This window comes from Hippopotamus amphibius, chromosome 1, assembly GCF_030028045.1.
Source record: "Hippopotamus amphibius kiboko isolate mHipAmp2 chromosome 1, mHipAmp2.hap2, whole genome shotgun sequence".
NCBI classification, from domain to species: Eukaryota; Metazoa; Chordata; class Mammalia; order Artiodactyla; family Hippopotamidae; genus Hippopotamus; species Hippopotamus amphibius.
In genome coordinates, this window is record NC_080186.1 from 231,936,659 (window position 1) to 231,963,188 (window position 26,530).

Below are 26,530 nucleotides of genomic sequence, written 5' to 3' on the forward strand. Positions count from 1 at the left end.
GTAATTTTTTATTTTAACTCCCTAGAACAAGGAGACTTTTTATCTGTACCTATTCCTGGAAGCCTTGTCGTCAAAAAGAATGAAAGATCCACGTACAAATAGTAGACTTTACACACTTTATCATAAACGAAATGTGTTATGTAAGACTGGGTGGTAAACTTTTTCTCTGGGATTAGGAGTGGAAAGTGGCTCTGTTTCCTTAAACTGCAAATTAATTTAGCTTCACTTATCTTTCTATGAATCCTTATTTAATACCCTGGACATAGCCTACATACATTACATACTAGGATGGAGAGGATATAAGCAGTCAAAATTACAAGTGCCTATGCAAAATCTATATAGTTTAATAAAAAGAATCTGCAGACACTCCACTAAGTTCACACAAGTGCATGCGTCTCTATGTTTCTCAGATATGGCAAATTGGAACCTAAGGCTACATTTCTAGCTTGGATTAGCCACATCTTGCTATGAAGAAAACGTTTCTCCATAGAGTTAAGTATGACAAGGCAGGCTGCTGGAAACACTTTCTTCATGACTTGATCCCAGCCCCATTCTGTGGTGGCTCGGCCTGTGGTCAAGCTCAGGGCATTGTTTAATGGCTCTGTGCATGGGATGTGCTCACGACCACATTTCTACAGTTAATCACTTGCACTTAATTTCAGGCCATTTTTTCACTTCGAAAACTCTAAACGCCTCATTGAGGACAGTACATACAATGTGTGCCAAGCCCTCTGGTTTCAAAGTTCAGCTGTTTTTGAGTTATTTGACTGGACAAAAGGTCGAAAGATATCTTTCACAGCAGGGAAAGTGTAATTTTCCATGTCTTTATCATGTTTTGAAATGGTTGAGGTGACTTTTCTCCTAAAATTTCCATAAATAAATAACTTTTACCAGTGGAATAACTTTAATTTTGAGATGCCTTGCTTAAAAAGTTTGAAAGTAACCCTCTCCCCTCCTATCCATAATCCAGTCTCCAGCATTGGAGGGGAGAATTGAAGGCAACCCAGATTAAAATCCAGACCTTTCATGTTTGGACTAAAAGAATGAAAAGTTTAAGCTTCTAAAAAGTCTCTCAATTTGTGAGATTATGGCAAATAACCTCAATTCTATTATTTAATATTATGTGTTTCAGCAATAGTTGATAGAAGAGCTCTGGTGTCTGAGATTATGCTCTTCTCCAAGTCTCTATAGGGCCCTGCCATACTTTTCTGATTGTGTTTGCATCTCACTTACCCAGGACTTTACAGTCGACTTCCCTTTTCCAAAAATTTTTTTTAAAACTTTTTTTCCCATACATATTATTTCTGGCCTCCTGCCTCAAGACGACTGTGTGCCAAGGCAACTAAGAATGCAGACTCGAACTTCTTGCAGGATTCACCTCTGTGGGCTACCAACGAATTATTGGTGAATACTCTTGCATACTTTGCTCAAGGTTGTTCAGTGTGAAAATGGACCTGCTGGGAATTAAGACCTCGGTCTCCCAATGAAGACCAAACGGCCATAAGGCATGCCTAGGAGAAGGTACACCCCCTAAACCTTGTCCTCCATCTTCAGCCCACCCCCTTGCTCACAGGTCTAGTTTCTCATTTGACCCTAAGCAAATGTTTGACCTTTCGGCAGGGAGGTGGGAGGTCGAGTTTTTAAAGACTTGGTTCAGGGCCCTTTACTATTCCTGCCCTTCCACAGGTGTATCAAGTATGTACCTCCGGGTCATCCCTAATTGGCATCAACCCTATTCCCAAATCAAATCCCAAATCAATTTGCTGATTAACAACCTCTAGTACTGTTCTAATCTTTTTTCCGAATGTGCAGAGTTTGTATTTTATAAGCATCGTCTTTGAATCGTGCAAGTCTATTCACCATCACTTCTTTGCCCTGTTGATCTTTTTGCCTGTTCTTCCATACCGCCACTATCTTCCAGGGCCTGTCTGGTAAACGACTGCTTCCACCGTCCACTCCATGGGCCAGGGCACGCTGACCTGCATCCCCCATTCCTACAGGTCTCTCAGGGGACGCAGCAGGATGCCTGGCCGCTGTCCCCTCATTCGGGACTGACACTGCCGTCCATCAGCCACTTCTCCCCTTTCTCGGGTCTGCCTCTCGGCCATCGCCCACCTCCTCTCTTCCTAGTTAGGGAAGTCTGTCGCGTTGTCCCCCGAAGTCTCTTGCCCACCTCCCCCCACGCCCTCCCGGACCGGAGTGTCCGTCGGTCGGTCCGCAGCCGCCCCGGCCGGCTCTTGGGCCTCGACTGGCTGGACGTGGGTCTGTCCCGGGCCGGTGTCTGCATCGGTCCCCCGCCCGCCTGCCTCCCGTTCGGCAGGAACTTTGCTCCGGCCGAGAGGGGAAGGGCCGGGGCCGAGGCGCGCGGGTGCGGGGCGAGGGGCGCCGGGCGGGGTGGGCCGGCGAGCGGGGTGGGCCGGCGAGCGGGCCGGGGGCGCCGCGGCCGCCCTGCCCTATGAGGGGCCGAGCCGCCTCCGCCGCCTCCGCCGCCGGGCGGGTGCCGGGCGGACCGCGGCGGCGGCGGCGGCTGCTATTGGCTCAGGCGCCCCATCCGGGGACTGGGCTCGGCGCTGCTCGCTCGCCCTGAAGGTACCAATATGGCGGAGGTGAGCGGGGAGAGCGGGCAGGGGCGGCCGGGCGGCGGCGGGCGGCGGCGGCCTCCCGCGGCTCCCCGGCCGGCGCGGGGGCTCCGGGGCCCTCCCCGCGGCCCTGAGGGGGGCGGCGCGGCGGCGCGGGGCGGCGGGGCGGCGGGGGGCGGCGGCGCGGCCGGCGGGGGGGCGGGCGCGGGCGCGGGAGCGGTCTCCCTGCGGGACTAGGCCGCGGCGGCCCCGGCTCCGGCCGGGCGACCGGGCGGGACGGGAGGCGGCGGCCGGCGGCAGCGAGCCCCGGCCCGGGGGCGCCGCCGCGTCGTCCCCCCGGGCGGCTGACGCGGGCCGCCGGAGCCCCCGCGCCGCCTCCGGGGGCCGGGCTGGGTGGAAACCGGCCGGGCCCCCTCCCCGCGGCGGCCGGATCGCGGAGCGGGGAGCGGGCCGCGCCTCTGCCCGGCGGGAGGCGTGTTCAGTGCCCCCGGCCCCGCGGGTCCGGGCTCCCGCTCCACTTCGCTCCGGGCGCGGAGGCGAGCGGGATGCGCGGCCGCCGGGCTCCGCGGGAGGCGAGCGGGAGTCCCCGCCCTGCAGCCCGGGCGGTGCAGGAGCTCCTGGGGGTAAAGCGGCAGGACCGAGACCCTCGACGCGCTCTCTCCAGGGGCTTTCGGTTGCCCCACTGTCCTCCGGGCTTAGGTGTGGGGGGGGGGGGGGAGGCAGGGCGAGAGGAGCTGCGCTGGCCGTGTCCCCCGGGACCGGTGAGCGGGGGGGAGGGGGTCGCGCCGCAGAAGCCCCTCGGCGGGAGCCCGCTGGGGCGAGGGACTCGCCGGCGGGTCCGCGGAGCGACTGCACACCCTGGAAGGGGCCGGCATCTCTGGGACTGCGGATCCGCGTCTCCGGACGCGGGAGAGAGGATAGGGGGCTTGCGCTTTGGTTTGGGGGCGAGTGTCCGGTGGAGAGCTGGCTTACGCTTGGGGGCGGAGGACAACCGAGGAAAGGGGCTACCGGGCGCCGGGGGTGGGGGGGTGGGGACTGGATGCTGAGGGCGAGTCCCTTCCAGGCAAGGGTGTTAACGTTGCCAGGTGTTGCTTGGGGCCGTGGAGAGCCGGGTGGGATCTGGGGGACTCCTGAGATGCCGGGGCGTGGGGGACCGATGCTGCGAGCCGGCTGCTCTGGGTCCTGCTCCTCTGCCCTGTAACTTGCTGAGCTCCGAGGGGCGGCTTGGAGTTGCCAGTTAGACACCGGGCTTCGTTCCGGGTCTTTGAGTTTGTACACCGCAGACGCGGGGAGGAAGGCGAGGCAGCCAAGAGGGGCCCGAGAGGGGCCGGGAGCGATGCGAGCGAGGCTGCGTCTCGCACTTTTGGCAGCTGCGGAGGAGCGCTGGGCTCCGCCTCCCCTGCGCCCTGTTGCCGGCGCTGCCTCTTCCCCTGGCTGCGCGATCTAACCTCACGTTTTCTTCTCTCTCCTAGGCTTCTTTTGGAAGTTCGAGCCCAGGTTTGTCCTGTTTTCTTACCTTCTCCGTGGGTCCCAAAGGGTGATGGGGGCCTAACGATCTGTTGCTCAATTTTTCCAACAAAAATTTGTCTTGCGAGTTTCTCATTTGTTTTTAAGAGGTTTCGGTGTTCATTTTGGTAATTAAGTTGTTGGAGGAAGAAACAGTTATAGTGTCCTTTTTTCTTGCACGTTGAAAAAAATACTTTGTTACGAAGCTGCTAACTGACATGTTCTTTTTAAGTAACGTATCTCTAATTCTCCGATACCGTGTTTTTTCTCCAAGCCTGAAACAGTTACTCTGAGATCTTTCCCAAACTTTCCACTAACTTTATTTTAGCAGTTTAGTTTAGATTGTAATGTCTTTGAGAAATCGTCTCTTTGTCAGAACTTTGGGGTTGCTTATACTGATCATTAATCTTGATTGCCTGTCTCCCCTTATTTTGTATTATACATTTTTCATAATTGAAAAATGCCTGTAGGTTGTGTTAAATTGAAAATTGAGAGTTAGGTAGAGCTGCCCTAATCAAAAGAAAAACATGCTTTCTGAGTTTGGCACAGAAAAGAGGTAATACAGAATTTCTGAGGTGAGACAACATTAGATCATCTAGGACAGTGTTTCTTAACCTTTTAGGTGTCAGAAACCCCTGGGAGGATCTGATGAAAACAAGGAACTGTCTCTAGAACTCTGCACATAATGGATACTTGCATATAATTTGGGTTTGTGGAACCCCTGAAACCCACCCATGGCAGAAAGCTTTCCTCATGTGCTGAAATGTAAGGACAGCTTTGTTTCAGTTTCTCATCCCCTTTCCAGCCCCCTTTTGGCTGCCTGTTTTCCTTCTCATAGTCTCCAGGAGAAGTGCCTAAGAACTAGTTCAGATCCCTTATTTTACACTTGAGGAGACTTTTAAATAACTCTACTGAGAGTTACCTAGTTAATAGCAGAGTCTGGATGGGCTCCCAAGTCTTCTCTCACCACATGTTGCCTTAAAGTGAACAGTCCATTTCCTTGCACATTATTTTGTGTCTTTAGTCAACCTTTAGGGTCTCACTTGATTATCATTTAAGGTATTATAAAATAGTTAACACCAAGTAGAAGAAATTGGTGACTATTTTGAAAATAGCTATGTCTTTGCATTTAAAAATTGTTTTAAGTTTCTCTGATTTTGAGACAAACGTTTCTTTGTTGTAACTGATTTCAGGAAAATAATATTTATGTACGTGATGCCAAACATCTGGATGATTATGGAATTTTTCCATTTTGCATCACTGTCTGCTTTTAAGAAGTTGCAATCTAAATAAAAAGCAAAAAGACAGTGTGGGTTTGGTGTTTAAACAAACTTATAACTCATTTTTAATCAATTAACCAATTTTTAAGATAATTTTAGAACCAGAAGAGACCAGAGGTCATCTAAGCCAACCCTATGTATTTTATAAATGAAAAACTGGACCCAGGCCCAGAAAGTTTAAATGACTTGCTTGCGGTTCCAGAAAGCCCAGGGACAAAGCCAAGAGTAGACCCTTAGGCCCTTCCATTTCTGGACCTTATTGAATGAATACTTTCCTCTTTAAGGGGAAGCCTTAAAGTGTGCTGAGTGATGTGGGGATTAGAAAGAGGGTAGAGCTCTGCTCTCAAAGAGGTAGAAAAGTTATCTATTTCATATCTTACACTCTGGCATACCCCAAAGGTTTCCAGGAGTTTCTCAAAAAAAGGAAATTTGTAATGGTTGATGTTCTGCTTTTCAGCTATTCAACCAATATTCATCTTTCTCTAAAATGAACTTAAACTACCTACACTTCAACAGGTTTGTGAAGTGAGCAGGTTAATGTCTTTCAGCATTCAAAAAATAACATCGTAATGTAAAGTTCCTAAAGAATGAAGTCCCATAGGAATTTTTTTATTTTTAGGACTAATGATTAGAGTTCTCTGAACTCAGAATCAAAAACATTGAGCTGTCGGTGTTTTTTTTCCATAGTGAAAAATCTTTGATCGAGTTTAGTGTTTTGGTAATGATCTCAGTGTCCTTAAATGTTTGAAATTTTAGAATATTAAATAGCTTGACTAAAAACACATCAAGTTTTTTGTGTCGAATGTGCTTCCTTCCACTTCTCCCTTTCTCCACTCCAAGATACTAATACTTCTTTCCTTCTCTGCTCTGAGAATCACTGATCTTATTGAACTACATATTAGCGTAAAATAAATGGAGAAAATCCTGTTTTTCATAAATTTGACTTCATTTTCTTGGGATTGTGAATAGTATTCATTTCTCCACTTAGTTTTCAGGGTATCTTGTTGTCTTCAGATTTGCCATTAAAAAGCATTACCATCTTTTTTTTTCTTGGCCGCACCACGTGGCTGACAGGATCTTAGCTCCCAACCAGGGATTGAACCCAGTCCCCCTGCAGTGGAAGCTCGGAGTCCTAATCACTGGACCGCCAGGGAGTTCCCAAGCATTACCATCTTATAAAAAAGTTTGAATTGACCAAAACAACTTGTGATGGGATACATCTTCCAAAACCGTTAGATATGATTATCTGGATTCCCTTCACATAATGTTAAGAACTTTATCAGTAGTCCAAAGAAAAGCATGCTCTTATTGTTTAATGCTGGAGAGCTTGAAATACTGACATGAAAAGTGAGGTGGTGCTTTTGAAGACTGAATTGCTGCATAGCTGCTTCACAGAAACTTGTATTTGTTCTAAAAACCACGTTTCTGTTGTGATTTGAACGTTTATTTGAGAGTTAAAATTTGGGTAAAATTAATATTCCTCTCTTCTGAACTTTTTAGCCTTAGTGTATACTAGATTCTTATGAAGTCTTCCTTTCATAATCCTCTGACATTTCGACTGCTGTTAGACAAATGTATTAAACTAACTGATAAGCAACTTTTCTGTTAGAACATTTGTCTTAGGACGACTCCATTTAAATCACTTTGTTGCTATTAAAAGGCCATGTTCTCATGGCCTGGACACCTTATAAAAGTGGTTATAAACTGGCCTTTTTCTTTTGCTAATTTAGATGTCTTTTCAGAACTGTATGGTCTTACTTTATAATCTGTAAAGTACACAGTAAATGCATTTAACAAAGCTCACATATAAACATTAAAAGAAACTGGCAGTAGAACACAAATTATTTTCTGTTGTAAATAGCCTTGTGAACCTGTAAAGTGATTCAGTTTGTTTCCTTCTAGTTGGGTCTTTGTCTTCTGAGGATCATGATTTTGACCCCACTGCTGAGATGCTGGTCCATGACTATGATGATGAGAGAACTCTTGAAGAAGAGGAGATGATGGACGAGGGTAAAAACTTCAGTTCTGAAATTGAAGACTTAGAAAAGGTAAAGGATTTTACTGTAGTGTTTTAATACAAACTTGCAGTAAAGATTTAATGCAAACTTATAGTAAAGATTTTGACATTCTATTTAAATTATTTTACAACCTACCTGAAATAAAAATAGTATCAGAGGGACCTACTGTATAGCACAGGAAACTACATTTTGTAATAATGTATAATGGAGAAGAATCTGAAAAAGAGTGTATATATATATATATATATATGTATATATGTATATACACACACACACACACACACGCACATAAGTAACTGAATCACTAGACTGTATACCTGAAACTAACACAACATTGTAAATTAACTATACTTCAATTAAAAAAATAGTATCAGTGTGTTCACTTTTTACCTAACTTGTACAGAATGTTACTGATTTTCTTATTATTTTGAAAGATAGCCTAATAAGTACATTTTCATTTAATTTTTAAAAATTATATCTGTTAACCTGTTTTTAAGTTTATACCAGCATAACGAACTAGGTACATTTACAGATGAGAATATTGGATATAGAGAACTGTAGGGAACTTAGTTCTGAATCCTAGCTCAGTCTCTTTGTATTATATCACACTATTTTATTGAGGGGCAAACTGGAGTTGAACTAAGCACTGCAGTAGGTACAGGGAGAAGTCTTTCCTTCAAGAAACTTAAAATCTGGTAGATTAGTATAAGAAAATTAAAAGAAAACAAGTTTTACTCTTTTTAAATGTGAGTTAGTGATATCCTATTTCCTACCCACCCAGTCATTTTTTAAAAAGTTGGCAGGGTAAATGTAGTTTGTAACTTTTAAAACCCCAAATATAAATTCACATGAACTGGATTTTAAACACATATTTATACCAGGAACTACAGAGAGAGGCTTCCATAGGAGTTTCTTGAAATGACTGTACTTTTCTATAGATTAACCTTATTTGCAACTTTCTCATTAGCCCAAAATAACAAAAGTTTTCAGGAATAATACTGAGTTTTCATACTTCTTTTTCTCGAAGAAGACAAAGCACATTCTTAGGTAATCTCTTCTGCTATCTTTGTGAGGCAGGCTGGGCTGTTACTGCTTTTCTTCCTTCATCTTAATATACAGGGAAACAGAAGGAGAGTCTTCAGGGCCTAGATCCCAGGCTTGTTCCAATAGACCTGAAACTTTCTAAATACATTTATTCCTTTGGCAAATTAATCCAACACGGTTGCAGTTAGATTTAGTCATTTGAAAAATACATACATCTCCTATAAAAGCCAAACACATTTGGGAATATAGAGATAAAATTGTTAGGAAATACTCAAGAAGAAAAGTCTTGCCTATCACTTCTTTCAGGGATGGTGATAAGATGTTGCCTGTGGATGAGAAGAGATGCCCAAGAGTCTCAGTGCCCGAGTCTCAAGCTCTGCCCTGACTTTATTCAGGCAATTCCTTTCTACCTCTTATGAGTGGGTAGTCTACAATAACAGAATTATAACCCAGCTAGCTTTATTGCTAAGCCAAGGACTGTGGTGGGGCCTGGGATTGCAGAAATGAGCAATTTGACAGTGTCTCTGATCTCTAGGAGCTTACAGTCTAGTGTGGGGTGACAAAGGGGAACAAAGATTTTTTTGATGTCCTCTGCTAAGAACTATGAAAGCAGTAAGCAGTGAGAGCTATGGGGGAAAGGGTTTATGTCTAGTAAAAGGTGTTTAGCCTCATGTGGAAGCTCATGGGAGGCTTCTTAGAGTAGACACTTCTCTCCTGTAGTGTTTTAAGTCAGGACACTGCTGTGGGCATGGACAGAATTCCCAGGTGGTCTCATAATGCACCTTCCTTAATTATGTGTTCGCTGTTAAAGATAGGGAGACAGGAGTCTAGTTACAGCATGACATAAGAAAATAATGTAAATGTGCTAGACTGTGCTTTAGCCTGTAGATGTTTTGTTGGTAAACTAGAAAGAATTTAAAATTTCATTTAGTGTGTTAACATAGTTGCTACTTGAGTATGGGTAATCTGGTAGAGATTTTTATCAGCAGGTAAAATTTTGTTTTTCAGATTTGTAGGTTTTTTTCTTCCAGAGATTATAGTAATAGCAGCTTTAATCCATGTTTAGTAAGTTTTAAAAGAAAATTAGGAAAGATACAGAGAAATAATCAACAGCAAAGAGTTACTCACTTAGCTAGTCATAGAAATACCTCGTTTCTATTCTTATGATTTTCATTTTGTTTTGTAAACTCCAGTAATTAAATCTTTGCTTGGAATGATACCTGTCACTGAATTCATAGATTCATAAAAATTATAGGCCTTTAAATATTTCAACTTCTCTGTACTTAGGCAGTTTTGCTTCTTGGCATTTTGTTGCATTCTTGGAAATTGGAAAATTACAGGTGATTTTTAAACAAATTCTAGTGAAGACCTAAGAGCTGTGTCCCTGCTCAGAAGGCTAATCCTTCTCTCATTACAAGGAACAAGAGGAGCTGTTTCTAAAAGTGACTGACTGCTCACTTCCTCTGAACTGTGATTCTTATCTATAGTAAAGCATAACTGTGTAGATGTGGTCTCTATTCTTTATTGATGTTTAGTGAAACATGAAAAGAAATAAAAGAAACAGTACATAGAGACACAAATATAAAGAATAAGGATCATTTTATTTTTAGAAGAAATTTAAAATTATTTCTATACAACTTAAAATAATGTATTCTATTAATCTTATATTATTGGACCAGTGATTTCGGTGTTGGTACATGGTAACGGTCTTAATGGCTTGATGTTAATGCTTTAAAAAATTACAAGGTTTTATGCTCATAAGAAATAAATTTGATAGCATGTAGTCTATGGCCTTTATTTGGGTGCTTACAAATTTTTAGTACATTATATGTTATGGAAAATAAAAGGTACAAAATCAGTTTTCTTACAGTAGCACTTTGGTAAGTATAGAGAATAGAGTATGTGACAAGATTTTAGTTATTAAACATACTAAAATCAGGTTTATGTTATATCAGTCTGTATTTTAATTTATTCACATTTCTCTTTCCTGAGAGGTTTTAATTTAATAATCCTAGATTTAGACCTATAACTTTTAAAAAAGTAATTAATATTTCTGCTTTTATTAGTATATAGATTTCTCCTCTGATGTTCGTTGTGAAATGAGACTCCTTATTTATTTTTAAAGCATTTAAAAAAGTTATATGTATACTCTTTTGCAGCCTGTATTGTAAGATATCAGACTGATGTTATGTTAAAATTAATTTGTACCTCGCTTAGACAGTGTCATTTGACCCATTCAGCAGCACCATCAGGTGTGTCAGACAAGTATTAGCATTATTTCCTTCGCTCAGAGGCCCTGTTGATTGTAAGATGTACCATAGATTTAGAAATAGCATAGATGGGAGCAGAGAGGAACATGACTATGAGAAAGCTGTACAGTGGTAATGGGATGCATCCTGATTTTTTGATATGTGAGGCTATGCATCATAAGATTAAAGAAATAATGTGTTTTTCTATTTACAGATGAGGAAATAGAGGTGAGAGTGGTTAGGTGATTTGCCCACAGTAGTAGTTAGCAATTAGTGAGTCCTCTGCCTCTAAATCTTGTGCTCTTCCTGTTATAAATCCTTTGACTAATAAAACAGTTCATTTATAGTGTGACTGGACTCAGATGTGTCCCTTGAAATTTAAATAGGTTCAACAAAATGCCTGAGAAATACTGTGGAAAAGAAAAATCCTCGTTCGCGGGATAAGGTGCTAGATCAAACTTCTAAGCTGATCTAGCCACCACAGATTCTGAGAGACTTTTGAGATTTGCTAATTCAATTTTGAAAACATTTCTTCTGTGCTTCAAAGGACTAAGTGCTTTATTAATAGGCTCTGATAGAAAGCTCATTTGTAAAGTGCTTCAGAGACTGAATTAATCTTTTCCAGTTTTGCTTTAAAGTTTTAGTACAGATAATTTCTGTGTTTTAGCACCAGTCCCTTCTAGGGGTCATTACAGTGTCATCCCTTGACTGTGTTAATGAGATTTCCACTAAGATGGTCACCTTCTCTCTCAACAGATGATCATGCTTGTGTCTTTGTAGAGAAAGTAGGATTTTCATCAGTGACTACCCAGAACCTCCTGTTTGCCCCACACATGCAGATTTAACTCTACTGCTCATTCTTCCTTCCTTCTGTCTCCAGGGTGTCTGCCACATCCCCGTCTAGTCCTTAGAGTCCATCTCTTTAGCCCTCAGTTTCTTCTTCTGCTTATTTTTTTTATTTCAGTGTGGCCTCCTACTCATACATTTCCCACGTTTGGAAATTCTCTTTTGACCATGTGTTGCCTTTCAACATTCTCTTTTTGTAGTGTATGTACTTTCTCCCCTCCCATTCTGTCCTCAGCTTTGCTTCTTCCCAACAGGTTGTAAGGTCACCAATTATTCCTGATTGACAGATACAAAGCATTCATGGCTATCTTTATCTTGCTTGATCTCTCTTTGATATTTGACCCAAGTGACCATCCGTGGTTTCTCCACCCTTGCTTCTTCCTTAAGTTACACAATCCTGCATTTTCTCCTAGTTCTACTTCTACTCTCTGGTGTTTCCCTCTATTGTATTTATGAACTTTTCTTTCTTTACCCCCATTTTAATTGATGGTATCCCCCAGGGTTCTAGCTTTTGTCTTCTCACTCTGTATGCCTGTTCTGGATGACTCATTCAAACCCATTGCTTCAGCTTTCACCTTAAGTCATCATCTACCATCCCACCCTCCACCCTTAAGTTTCTTTGTCTTTTGTTTTGGTCTCATAATGGTACTATAGCTATTTAACCTTCTCAGGCCAGAAACGGGCAATCCACTTAGACTCCTGTGTTACTTGCATTCCCTCTATCAAGTAAGTCAAGAAACAGATTCTTTTTTCTTAATTTCACTTGGATGATTCCCTTCTTTTGTTCAGGCTTTTATTCTTCTACTCCCCCAAGGATGTTATTTTCAAAATGCAAATCGTGTCTAAAATTTTCCAGACGTGTCCCATTGCCTATAGGGTAATATATCTGAAAATTCTTCTAATAAAACATAGATCCCCTTCTCCTTACTCTCTCCCTGAGTGAGCTCATCTACTCCTGTGGCTTTAAATATCATCTAGATGCTAATGAATGCCAGATTTGTATCTTTAGCCCAGCCTGATCCTCTGAGCTCCAGGCTCTCAGCCAACTTGACTTTTCTACTTGGATGTTTCATAGTCCTCTCAAACTTAACTTGTGTCCTCTGCAGAACTCTTAATTTTTTTCCTTCATAAACCTTTCCTTCCTTTAGTCTTTTCTATCTCAGTGAAAGTTATCACCACCTAGGCAATTGCTCAGATAGAAATCTGGGCAGTTGTCCTTCTTTCTCCCTTTTACTCCAGTAGCCCATTTGATTCCACCGCAGACTGTATCTCATCGATTTACTTCTCTCCATGTCTGTATCACTACCCTAACCCCACATGCAACTCCTAAGTGGTCTCCTTGCTTTTCTCCTATCTCTCCACCTTATCTCTCCAAAGTTTTCTTCATACAGCTGCCCAGGATTTAAGAAGGAATAAAGTCATGTCACTCCAGGTTTATAATTCTCCAGGGGCCTCCCATTGCCCTAGGAGTGAAGTCCAAGTTTCTTTTCCATGAGGCCTTTTGTAATCTGCCTCTGCTTGTCTTTCTAATCTCCTCTTGAGCCATTCTTCATTCTACTCTCTGTGCTCTGTCCATTGGCTTAGTGGAAAACCACATTCAGGTCTCAAGTGTGTTGTTTCCTTTGCTTGGAATGCTCTTCATAGGATTGGTCACTTCTCAGACTTCAGTCCTCAGCTGAAGGTCACTCATTGTCTTCCTCTGTAACCCTATGACAGTAGGCCTTCCACGTAATTCTGTATCTCAGGACCCTATTTATTTCTTTTGTACTCATCGTAATTGACAGTGTCTGTATTTGAGTATTGTCGGTATCCCTGTAGTCTAGAAGTTGTAGGAGGGAAGACCTGTGTTTCATACCAGCACCTGGCACAGTGGCCTCCTGGCATAGTCACTGCTCAGTCAGGGTTTCTGGCCACGAACCACAAGTTCCTAGCTAGTACACAACCCTCATCTGTTAAAAGCCTCTTCATCTTTCAAGACGTAGCTCAGTGTTTGTCGTCTGTGCGATGCTTCTCCACCATATACTGTTGGTGCTGGAGTGTAGGTCTTCCTTTCTCTGTACCCACCCTTTCATAACACCAATTCCGGAACTGCTTATTGTAGCTCTCACAGTGTTTTATAATTGTTAACTTACCAGTTCCTTCCACCAAGACTGAATTCCTTGAGAGCAGGGAATTTTTTTTTAAATTTTGGAAATTTCATTTCTTTGTTCATAGCCGGTAGTCCTCCACACAGTATGCAGAGCCCAGTGAGTGCTGTGTTGATGGGAAGGTGGATGATCAGCGCATGATGAGTGCAGATCGCCATCTCCGCAGTTCATGAAGGGAATCTGAAACTGTAGAGTTTTGGAGAAATATTGCTAGCAGGTGGTTGGCAAAGGCTGCAGCCAGTCTCCTCTTATAACTAGTGTGAACCAGGGGGAATGGGCTGCATGGACTCTGCAAGGAGCAGGACTGGAGAAACTCTCAATGTGGTTCTGGCACCTTCGAGGGGTTCTTTCATTTGGGAGAAGGATGATTCATGAGGTTTTCCCACGGCATGGGTGAACTTCTGTCCATCCTGACTATCCAGCTTAATTTGTGCTGAATTGGTCCATGCTCCCAAAGCAGCTTTTTACCGATTTCAATTCCAAACTGAAAAGATTTCATGAGTGCCATGGCCATTGGAAAGGTGCATGTCTCCTACTGCAAATTTACGAAGTAGCACTGTCATATACCTTATTCTAAGCTCATAACACGAATCTGTTTCATTCAGGCATAGTGAAAAAATGGAAGTTCTGTTGTACTGCAAAGGTTGAAGGCCAGTTCTTAGGGACCCCCAGAACCTCTGTCCTCTGTGGGCCCTGATGGGCAGCCCCCTGGCTCTCTGGGAGTCATCAGTGGCTCCCCTCAGCTCACTTTGTGATCAACTGTAGGCATGTTTTGTATACTGTGCTTCGTGTTTTCATGCTGTTTGCTTCATGACTTAGATATTTTTTCTTAAAGGGAAAGCTAAACCGTAAGCAAGTTTTAAAGGGGAATCACTTAGTAGATGGACATAAACATCTTTAAAATATCTAAGAAATTAACTAGTTCATGGGTATTTATTTAAATGATAATTATAAATAGTTCCATGTGCTTTAGTGGTTGAATTAAAATATTTTAAAAAAGGAAGTATAGCACTTATTTTGAGATTAGTGGAGGGAAGAAACTGACTGGGTGCCGTCATATGGCATGGCCTGAGTATCCGTAGTAGAGGCAGTGCTGCAGCCAGACTGTGTACTTTTATCAGAGCAGCACTGCCAGTGAGAGAACTTGGGGGCCTCAGACATGAGCCCAGAACTAAGCCTCAGTTTTCTCATCTGTAAGATGTTGGTAACGTGAACTTCATCAGACAATTGTGGGAAAAAAACAACTGGTACAGTATATAGATACAGTAGTAGGAATATCAGAGGAGAACTGTGTCTTGAACATTAATATATAAACATAACAGTGTTAGTAAATGTTCAGCAGAGGTTTCTCATTAGGTATCTTCTAAGTAACATGAAGAATAAACCAAGCGGTCAACTGCTAATTGCAAGGAAACGAGAAAAAGTATATGATGTTATTGATTGATTAATTGGAAATGTTTTCAAGGCAAATCTTTATAGTAATGTAAAAACGAAAAAAAAGTCTGCACTAAAGCAAATATTTGAGGAAGTTTGTAAAAAGTTAAATGATGCTGGAAAATGAAAACTAGGATGTTGCTTGTTAGACTTTTGTTCATATATTAATTATAGCTCTAGGTGTTTGATCCTGTTTTCCGGATACAGCACAAAAAGCAGCACTAAAGCTTGAGTTTGACTTGGTGCTGCTGTTTGGTAATGTGCTTGATGAACATTGATGGCATTGCGATTTCTCTGCGGTTCAGCATTGTGGCATCTGCTGAGTTCATGTTTGTGCTCTGGCTTGAATAGGAAGGAAACATGCCTCTAGAAGATTTATTGGCATTCTATGGCTATGAACATACAATTCCAGCAGTTGCAAATTCCAGTGCAAATAGCTCCCCAAGTGAACTTGCAGATGAACTACCAGATATGACACTAGACAAAGTAAGTACAAGCATGTAGAAGAAAAATTCCAGATCTGTTACCATTGACCATTTTTATTAGTTTCTTTAAAGCGTTTCGTAATTCTGAATTGTAACCTTCTCATGTGACCCGTTGCTCTTATCATTTTGGTGACTGATTTGAATATAGTTTGGCTTTGATCTCACTATTTTAAAAATAGGAATAGCTTCATAATACTTCGCATATTTGAGTATTCTTCCATAACTTTTTATCTTTCCTGTGTAGACACAGTGTATCTAAACTTAGATTTTGCTCTACCTTCTTTTGATCCTGTGGACGCTTGAATGCAGTGTTTAATAAATCCCCCAGAAGTTTTCAAACCAAGTTGGCTTAGGCATGGAGTGGTTAGAGAGAGTGGTTCTGTTTCCTTGGGCTCTGGGGGTGACAGCGGTCATAGCAGCCAAGGCCTCAGTGTTATGTCTTTAGGGGAGGCCGGCTGTAGGGGAGGCCCAGTCCCTGCTGAGAAGAATTCATAGTTGTGGTCTCTGCTCACATGTCCCTGGAAGCTTTCCTTGCCTTTCAGGTCTCAGGCAGGGAGAGGAATCCACATCTTGGAACCTCTTCCTGTGAGTTACGTTGTTCCCACTTTTCAATCAAATGTGCTATTAAGGTACCAAAACCCTTCATGACCATAGTCATTCAGCAGATATTCAGTGCTCACTGTGTGCCAGGCACAAGGAGGACTATACATGTACTTAAAAATTAATTCAGAACTGTTTCTTTTAAAATTATATCACTAGTCTGAGTGGTGCGTTAGTTGGACTTCTGAAAAGTTGTTGGAAGAGTGGAGTTTGGAGACTTTTTTGTTTTGTTTCAGTTATTTAAGTTGGCAGAAAGTGAGTTTAATTTTTAACCACTTTAGAAGTAAGATTATTTTTGTTGTAAATTTACTAAAAATTAGTCTGCTGTTTCAGATAAGGTCACTACATACCCATAGATTAGGCGAACTATTTGTTACATCATAAATGTATAATGATATAGTATTAAATATTATATATAATCAAGTAGTAAATGTTATTAAATAATTACATACGTGAAGTAAATTATAGGAGAATTTCAAATTTACTTTTCTCAAAACTGAGGCTTCAACGAGTTCTTAATTGTATTATATGTAATACCATAATGTTTATGAATAATGTTATACTTTTTTTTCAAAACTGATGGGATGTAATCATTTCTAACCCTAGCGTTGCGTTCTATTCGTACAGGAGGAAATAGCAAAAGACCTACTGTCAGGTGATGATGAGGAGACTCAGTCTTCTGCAGATGACCTGACACCGTCTGTGACGTCCCATGAAACTTCCGATTTCTTCCCTAGACCTTTACGATGTAAGAAATCCAGTCATTACTGATTAGTAGTTGCACTGATACTCTAGCCTGAGTACATTTTGTTATATTCAGTAGTTTAGGTCAGAATATTCTAAATGTTTTACTTCATTGAAATAAAATACTATTATAATCTGAGCAAGATTGTAACCTTTTTTTATTGGGAAAGATGTAAACTAATATGCTGTTTAAACACGAAAGCATTTGCTTGCTTTTGCAAGGCTGTTTTCTTTCCCAAGACTCATCTGTTGCTATGGCAACCAATCTTAGTTCAGCCATGGAATTTTATAGACGTTTTTTGGATTTAAAAGGCTCTCACTCTCCTGGAAACTGCCATCAGTTTGAGAACTACCATCAGTTGCTCCAAAAGTATTTTTTATTTTTAGTAATTTATTTAAACCTTTCCTTTTAGTTCTTGGTGTTATCCCTTAATGTATATCAGTAATATTTAAAGGGTCTTTGAACTGAAATAATTTCTTATATGCAGTCTTGCTTATTTCCTAGGTATTTTTATGGTAGAAGAACTGTTCAGTTAAGTTGCACTACACATACACACGTGTGCAAAAAGATAATTTTTATGGACTCAATGTGCAGCTCTTTGTGTATGTCTCAGTCTGGTTTAATGAAGTCAGTGTAATCCAGTGCTTTACCTTCTTTTTTAAGGGGACCATAGTGGGTTTCCTCTTGCCTCTCCAAACTGTATGACCACACACCAAATAATTCTAAGGATACTATGCACTTTCTTCGTGTTTTCAGTGTCTTGTTTTGTCTAGTGTCAAAATGTGATAATACTACAAGAGGTTTAGTATATTTGTGCTGATCTCATTTATTCAATAAATTTTATCATAAATAAAATATAAAATATCAGGCACTTTTTCAGATGCTGCAAAAATAGGCCAAAAAAACCCTTTTTAAAAATTTAATTTTCTTCTTTTAAGCAAATACTACATGTGATGGAGATAAAGAATCAGAGGTTGAAGATGCTGAAACAGACAGTGGTAACTCACCTGAAGATCTGAGGAAGGTATGTTAAGTTACCATCATAATTTAGTAGACCATTTGGATTAAAGTAGCTTTTAAAAACACTTCTGAAAGTGATGTACGCCAGAAAGAGAAAAACAAATATCATATGCTAACTCATATATATGGAATGTAAAACAATGGTACTGATGAACCCAGTGACAGGACAAGAATAAAGATGCAGATGCAGAAAACGGACTTGAGGACACGGGGTGGGGGGCGAAGGGGAAGCTGGGATGAAGTGAGAGAGTAGCACTGACATATATACACTTCCAAATGTAAAATAGATAGCTTGTGGGAAGCTGCTGCATAACACAGGGAGATCAGCTATATGATGGGTGATGCCTTAGAGGGCCGGGATAAGGGAGGGTGGGAGGGAGTTGCTGGAGGGAGGGGATTTGGAGATATATGTATAAATACAGCTGATTCACTTTGTTGTACAGCAGAAACTGGCACAACAGTGTAAAGCAATTATATTCCAATAAAGAGCTTAAAAGAACAAAAAACTTCTGAAATAATTTAATAACTTTGCAAGATAATTTTAGATTTGTAATAACTAATTAGTGAATTGGAATTTTTTTTCAGTATTTATTTTTGTAATAAGTTGTTTTTACTTCTAAATTTTCCTGTAGGAAATAATGATTGGTTTACAATATCAAGCAGAAATTCCACCTTATCTTGGAGAGTATGCTGGTAATGAGAAAGGTAAGGAAGGGTTTTAATTTTGATATTTGGTAAGCCAAGTTACCCCTCAATATGTTTGTTTAAATATCTGCTTGTACACTCATCCTGTGAGTATAAAGATAGATTTGGAGTCAGGGAAGAGTTAGGCTTGACTTAAGAATAATGTATCAGAAGTAACCATGAGACTCAGAGAACCACTGCTGCCCTTGGTGCCCCCCCCAACCCTCCCCCTTCTCCCCTCCCCTCCCCCGCCCCTTACAGTGCTTCTTAGTCAGTATGCTAAGCGCCTCTTAAAATAGTGGAGTTGCTCTTAAAGTGCAACTTTTTGGCCTACATCCCACTCCAGTGGAAGTTGGTAGCATCATATCACCTAAGATAATGGGAACGTTAGGGATATAATCCTTTTGGAAAGAAATGCTTAAGGAAAAAAGAAGCTAGAAGAAATTCTCTTGCCCTAGCCCTGAAAGATAAGGTGGTAGAATGTAAGGATTCTGTTGCTTTTGTTGTACACCCCTATTTAAGTGTAATCAATTTTCCTCACATTTTTGGTAGATTCCAGCTATAGCTGGTTCTGAAAATATGGAGGGGTGAGGTGGTGGGAAGTAAAAATCCAGGTACACCACCCTAGCTGAACTTGGGAACCATGTAGATTTGGCCATGGACAAAAGTACATGCTCAGCAGCTGCCGGTCCTTAGATGAAACATAGTGGAGGTAATATTCTCTTAGTTCTACATCTTCATCTACATCCCTCTTTTGAGGGAATAAACTCAAACTATTTTACCTATTTCAGTTTTGACCAAAGAGTAGAGAAATTGGTTCCAGAAACTTACCTCAAAAATCAGTCTTATTGCTTTACAGGCACACTTTATTTTTAACTTTCCTACTCATTGGGAATAGTAATACCTGCCTTCTGCAGTTGTCAATGTAAAGCACTTACTGTGGTCTCTGCTACATAGTGAGCTTTCAGCAAATTACTTTTATTAGCTATATTTAGTTATTTTACAATTGAAGAATGGATTGATTGTAGTTGAAGCAGTGAGATAAATACTTGGGCTATTTGTATAACTTTATTGTGTGAAGTAGAAACTTTGAGTATGGCAGAAATGATTGCAGTAATAAAATATACAGTTTGTTTTAGTGTCATTTTGCTTATTAAATATCAGCTTCATTAAGAGGTGGAAGGTTTACTTCTCTTACTGTTTATTATTCTTACCCATTTTTAATTAGGCTGCTTCCTTTTTAAAATAAAAGTTTGCCTTTTGGGAAGAAATCAGTGATGGGAAAATTTATATTTCCTAGGTATTTCAATATTGGCAGATATTTTTATTTTTATTTATTTTTGTTTTAATTTGTTTGGAATTTTTAACCTCTAGACATTTCATAGAGCCATTTAGGGAGTTTAAGAGAAAATTCCAATAAGATTATTAAAGAATTTACAAAGGTTATTTTTACCCCCTCATTAGAAGAATGTCAGACACCACTACCAGGTTTTCTATTAGACTGCTAGGCATAGAAAGCCTTCTAACTTGTTAGTAAGTCCAATCACGAAAAAAGGTACTTGGCGCTAGTCTCTGGAATACTTGGCCCTTAATAAAGTAAAAAAAAAAAGAAAAAAAAAATTTAAACCTTTACTTAATGAAAGACTCAACTTGCCAGATTATCAGATTACTGGTGTCCTGGAAGTGAGTTTACATAGGAAGAGGAGAACAGTTGCTGTATATCTTTGAGTGTGTTCACTACTTTTCATGTGTTAATGGGATTTTCTTTATCAGTGTATGAAAATGAAGACCAGTTACTTTGGCGTCCTGGTGTGGTTTTGGAGAGCAAAGTTAAGGAGTACCTTGTTGAGACCTCATTAAGAACTGGAAACGAAAAAATAATGGATAGGATTTCTGCAGGAACACACACAAGGGATAATGAACAGGTATACATCAACTTTTCTTGAAACAGCAGCTGATATAATATCTTCTTGATTTTCTTATATTTGATTCAAATATTTCTTACGTATGAACTGGCTATCTCTGATTTTTAAAGCTTGAAAAATACTGGTTTTGAAAAAAAAAAATCCCAAGACCCAGTGGTAACTATTCTATATTGTTTCGTGTCTTCTTCTGGGCTTTTTTTTTTCTGTATACATACACATGTATTTTACTTCAGATACAATTTTATATCCTTTTAATCACTTAATCTTATTTTCTTTGCCATCGAGATTTCTTTAATACTTCATTCTTGATGTCTGTATGTTCCATCGTATATTTAAACATTCTCTGTGGTTGGACTTCTAGATTTTATGATAAAGTTATTTTCTAGACTATTCTTGAACTTTATTCAGGGAATTAAAGTTAATGTCTATTAAGGGTGTGTAAATTTGCTTTAGGAGCATTTGTTAAGTACTGTGTACTTATAGATGCAGAACATGCTCCTGAGGGTGGGTGGGATAAGGGTGGAAGTATTGCCTATTAGGGCTTTTTTCTCTCTGACATCGTTTTTTCTCTCATGTACCTTTTCACCCTGTATTGCCAGCCTAGCTGATCCTGACTAACGAGTGCCCAGAGATAGGTGGATGCAAACTTGCAAACTTGAATTTCCAAGTAACGTAGAGAAGTCATACTAGCTGAACTTCAAAGTAGTTTTGTCAGCTGTCAAAAAGAGATCCCATTGGATTTTTCTACTGATACTCCATTGAAACTATAAATTAATTTTGGAAGAATTAGTACCTTTAAAACATTAAACCTTCTACTTCAAGAACGTGATCTGATTCTCTATTTATTTGACTTTTTTTAATCACTCAGATGTTTTTTTGTTTAAATATCACTTGTCTGATTAATTCCTTATCATTAAATATATGTGTATATTTAGCACTGTTGTAAATGGAATCTCTATTATATTTGTATTTGTATATTGCTGATTTTAGAGAAATACAAATTTAAAAAATTTTTTCTCAAGCTGCTGAAACTTTAATTTAGTATAATGATCTTTCAGTTTTCTCTCTTAGGTTTTCTAGTCTTAAATTCCTTATTGAATTATACTTTTGTTCCTTCCTTACCATCGTTACATCTCTTATTCCTATTTGTATGTCTTACTGCGTTAGCCATAACTCCCAGAGATTTTTGGCAGTAATAGTGGTTTGAGGCCTTCTTTTTTTTTTTTTAAAGCTCTTTATTGGAATATAATTGCTTTACACTGTTGTGCCAGTTTCTGCTGTACAACAAAGTGAATCAGCTGTATTTATACATATATTTCCAAATCCCCTCCCTCCAGCGACTCCTTTCCACCCTCCCTATCCCAGCCCTCTTAAGGCATCACCCATCATCGAGCTGATCTCCCTGTGTTATGCAGCAGCTTCCCGCTAGCTATCTATTTTACATTTGGTAGTGTATATATGTCAGTGCTACTCTCTCACTTCGTCCTGGCTTCCCCTTGCTCCCTGCCCCCGACCCTTGTTGAGGCCTGCTTTTGATGGGAGATAATACATCTAAGGTTTTTACATTAAGACTAATACCAGCCTCTGTTTGACACAGGCTGTCTTTCTTATAGTAAGGTGGTATCCATCGACTTATAACTTACAGTTTTTGTCTTTTTAAAAATAGAAATGGGTACTGATTGATCTGAAGATTTTTAGTAGCTATTGAGATTGTTTTTTAATGATTGGTTATTAATGTATTGATTATTAATGTATTGATGTATTAATAGGTTTACTAATATCCTTGCCTTTCTTGAAACTTACTTGGGAAGGTGGATTATTATTTAACTTTCAATTGAGTTCTCGCTGCTGCTATTGAGTATATTCATAGTTCCAAACAGATTTAATGGTAGAAATTCTAATTTTTAAAAAATGGTATCTTCCATAGTAGATGGAAATGACTAAGATTATTATAAACTCCAGTGACTAAAATATCCATCCTTCTATTCCAGGCCTGCTGCTATTCTCTTTTATTAAAACTCTGAAAGTCAGGGAGTAGGTGATATCAAAAGATAAGACCATAATTCTGACTTTTCCAAACTAGAAATAATCATCTAAAATAGGGGAATTCTCCCAGCTCAGAAGGCCTGACAATAAAAAAAATGTGAGGAATGACACTGGTAGATGACTTTTGAGGGGTAGAGTGAGGATGAACAAACCCTTCTGATACCAGAGTCAGTCTGCAGGATAGTCACGTAGATTAATGTCTGGGCAAACATATGCTTCACATGTCCTGAAATTGGAGAGCATTTCAGTTAGTATTTGTCAGAACTCTTACAATACTCCTGTTTTTGTTTGTTTGTTTGTTTAATGCTGTTAAGTATGAGCTTTTGGTAAGTTTTATTTAATAGCTTTTTTCCCTTGCCCCAGGCGTTATATGAACTTCTCAAGTGTAACCATAATATAAAGGAAGCAATTGAAAGGTACTGCTGCAACGGAAAGGCCTCTCAAGGTAAGAATCACTTGGGATCAAGAGAGGGGAATGACAGGGCATGGTCATTTGGGGATCAGAAAAAGCAAAGTATCATAAAGGATGGAGCAGTCCTATAACACTTTTGTGTAAGATCTATGTTCATCTTCATAGCAAGTAATTTTTTCCTTTTCTTGCCCTCTATTTTTAGACGTACCAGAGATTGTTCAAATACAAATTAGTTACCCCCCTGTCACCTCCAGAACAAAGCAGATCCCAGAGATGACAATATATCCAAAGTAATTAATAAGAATGATTTTATGATTTCATTGGGGGAAAAAGTTGTTTTTTCTTAAGCCAGACAGGAAGTGAAAAGGAGATTAAAGATTTAAAAAAAGAAACATGTATAATATATTCCATTCGATTTATTGCAAGAAGCATATTTTTAATAATCATGTAGTAACATTTCTGCAGTGCCTAGGTTTTGTATTGTATGTGTCAAGGAAAATAGTTATAATTTCAGTGTTTTTGTCATTATGTAAACAGATTGCATGCACCATAACTTTCATTAAGTATATGTAGAGTGAAATAATGCTTACTAATATTATATAAATGACTTGGAAAAATGTAAAAGCCAAAAACAATACATTTAAACTTGTAGGTGAGATAGTCTATTGAAGTGTTTCCTTGTAAAAGCTACTTCTTTGAAAAAATTATTTTAAGTTCTCAAAACTCTGAAAAAGTTTCCACCTTTGTGGTGCACTACTGTTAATGGCTTTGGGGACCTGGTCCCCATTGTGAGTGAGGTGTTTCAAGTCTCCTCTGCCTGAAGTAGATTTGCTTCAACGTTAACATCTGCTGGGAAGTTGAGTGGGATTTAGTCTTTTGAGAACATGTGCTGTTTCTTCTTCCCTTTGTATTTCTACAGTATAGCACTCTGCAAACGGACTTTAAATATGTGTGTGTTGATTATTTATGGTCTCTAATTAAAGAGCTTATGGTTTTGATGTAAGACCAAAGTAAGGCTTCCCCCCCCATAAAGGAAATAACCTTTTTTTTCCTAATTAAAAAAAAAAATGGTCATCATTTAAAAAACCAGAAAAACAATGAGCATAAATTATAGAGAAAAATATTCTTGTCTTATCATGCAAAGGAAAAAAACCAGCGTTTATATTTTGGTATTCTAGATTTTTTTTAGTTAGGATTACTGAAAGCGTATTAGTTAGGATTACTAAAAGCATACCTTTAGTAATCCTAACTAAAATCTCTCCATACAGAACTTGTCTCTGTGTGTGTATGTATGTGTTTGTGTGTAGAAGTTTATAGCCTTTTATTAGGAAAACATACTGAAAGTAACTCAGCGATTTATATATTTTAGAGTTTTGAGGCCAATTTATTTTGTTTTAAAATTTCTTTAGAAGGAATGACTGCATGGACTGAAGAAGAATGCCGGAGCTTTGAACACGCACTCATGCTTTTTGGAAAAGATTTTCATCTTATACAGAAGAATAAGGTAAGTTAGGCAAATTAATATAGAGCAATTGCTTAGTAATTACAATGAATATAAGCAACTAATTCATAAGTCACTTGGGTAGGGAAAAAAAGCTACAACTTGTTAATGCTCCCCTGCTATTAACATTTCTGTTACTTTCTGATCAGTTTTTCTGTAAACCCAAAACTGCTCCGAAATAGAAAGTCCAGTTTAAAAAGCAACAGGTATAGAATATTGACCTATCCACCTAAATATTTTAGAATCCTATGTTCCTGAGGACAAAAAGAAAGAATAAGCAAAGCATATTTTAATGAGATTTAGTTATCCCAAACTGTTAGAACATACACACACTTTTTAAAAATAGACTTTTTTTTTGTAAGAGCAGTTTTAGGTTCACAACAGAATTGAGGAGAAACTATAGAGAGTTTCCATATACTTCCTGCTCTCACACACACACGGCTTCCTCCCCCATGAGCTTCCCACACCAAAGTGGTACGTTTGTTACAGTCGGTACTTCTACTTTGCCATATTTTTATCCCCCAGAGTTCATAGTTTACATCAGGGTTCACTCTTCTTGTTGTATATTCTATGGATTTTGAAAAATGTATAATGACACCTATCCACCATTTATCATACAGAATAGTTTCACTGATCTAAAAATCTTCTGTCATATAATTGCAATCATACAGTGTGTAGCCTTTGGAGATTGGCTTCTTGACTTAGTAATATGCATTTAAGGTTCCTCCATGTTTTTTTGTGGCTCATTTCTTTTCTTTCTTTTTTAAAATATTTGTTTATTTATTTGGCTACATCGGGTCTTCGTCACTGCACGTGGTATTTTGTTGCTGCATGCGGGATCATTCAGTTTCAGCATGTAGGATCTTTAGTTGTGGCATGCGAACTCTTAGTTGAGGCATGTGGGATCTAGTTCCCTGATCAGGGATCAAACCCAGGCCCCCTGCATTGGGAGCACGAGTCTTAGTGTGGCTCATTTCTTTTTATCACTGGATAATATTCCATTGTATGGATATACCAATTTGTTTATCCATTCACTATTTTGAGGACTTCTTGGGTAAATACCAATGAGTGTGATTGTTGGGTGATATGGTAAGAGTATGGGTAGTTTTGTGAGAAACCGCCAAGCTCTTCCAAAGTAACTGTGCCATTTTGCATTCCTACCAGCAATGAATGAGAGTTCTTGTTCCACATCCTTGCCAGCATCTGGTGATGTCACTGTTTTGGATTTTGACTATTCTAAAATGTGTAGCGGTATCTTGTTTTAATTTGCAGTTCCCTGATGATATATGTGGGTCATTTTTTCATCTGCTTATTCGATGTCTATGTATCTTCTTTGGTGAAGTGTCTATTTAGGGTCTTTAGCACAGTTTTTAATTGGGTGGTTTGTTTTCTTATTGTTGAATTACAAGAGTTCTTTGCATATTTTGGATAACAGTCCTTTATCAGATGTGTGTTTTGCGAATATTTTCTCCCAGTCTTTGGCTTGTCTTTTCATTCTCTTTACAGTGTCTTTTGCAGAGTAGTTTTTAATTTTAATTAAGTCCAACTTATCAATTTTTCTTTCATAGATTGTGCTTTTATTGTTGTTTCTAAAAAGTCATCACCATCCCCAGCATTATCTAGGTTTTCTCCTGTGTTATATTCTAGGAGCTTTTGTAGTTTTGTAGTGTACATTTAGGTCTGTAATCCATTTTGAATTTTTTTTGTGAAAGGTGGATGTAGATGTCCAGTTGTCCTAGCATCATTTGCTGAAAAGATGATCCGTCCTTCATTGAATTGCCTTTGCTCCTTTGTCAAAGATTAGTCGACTGTATTTGTGTGAGTGTTTCTGGGCTCTCTATTGTGTTCCATTAATGTATTTGTTTTTTTTTTCACCAGTACCATGCTATCTTGATTACGATAGCTTAATAGTAAGTCTTGAAGTTGGGTCGTATCTATCCTCCAACTTCGTTCTTCTCTTTCAGTATTGTGTTGGCTATTCTGGGTCTTTTGCCTTTGCATATAAACTT

The 26,530-nt window shown here is 39.6% G+C and overlaps 1 protein-coding gene across 2 annotated transcripts in view; it reads left to right on the forward strand.

Moving 5' to 3' along the window:
• MIER3 (MIER family member 3) overlaps positions 1-26,530 on the forward strand; it is an 86,077-nt gene that overhangs the window by 53,371 nt on the left and 6,176 nt on the right. The window contains exons 1-10 of one of the 2 annotated variants that reach the window (XM_057743284.1): positions 3,116-3,202; positions 4,052-4,076; positions 7,268-7,413; positions 15,455-15,589; positions 16,816-16,936; positions 17,872-17,957; positions 18,586-18,658; positions 20,411-20,562; positions 22,972-23,053; positions 24,430-24,524. In XM_057743284.1, coding sequence (XP_057599267.1) covers positions 3,125-3,202; positions 4,052-4,076; positions 7,268-7,413; positions 15,455-15,589; positions 16,816-16,936; positions 17,872-17,957; positions 18,586-18,658; positions 20,411-20,562; positions 22,972-23,053; positions 24,430-24,524 — 993 coding nt within the window. In that variant the 5' untranslated portion in view covers positions 3,116-3,124. Of the gene's footprint in view, positions 1-3,115; positions 3,203-4,051; positions 4,077-7,267; positions 7,414-15,454; positions 15,590-16,815; positions 16,937-17,871; positions 17,958-18,585; positions 18,659-20,410; positions 20,563-22,971; positions 23,054-24,429; positions 24,525-26,530 lie in introns of those variants that run through there. The other variant, XM_057743294.1, reaches the window with a different exon arrangement.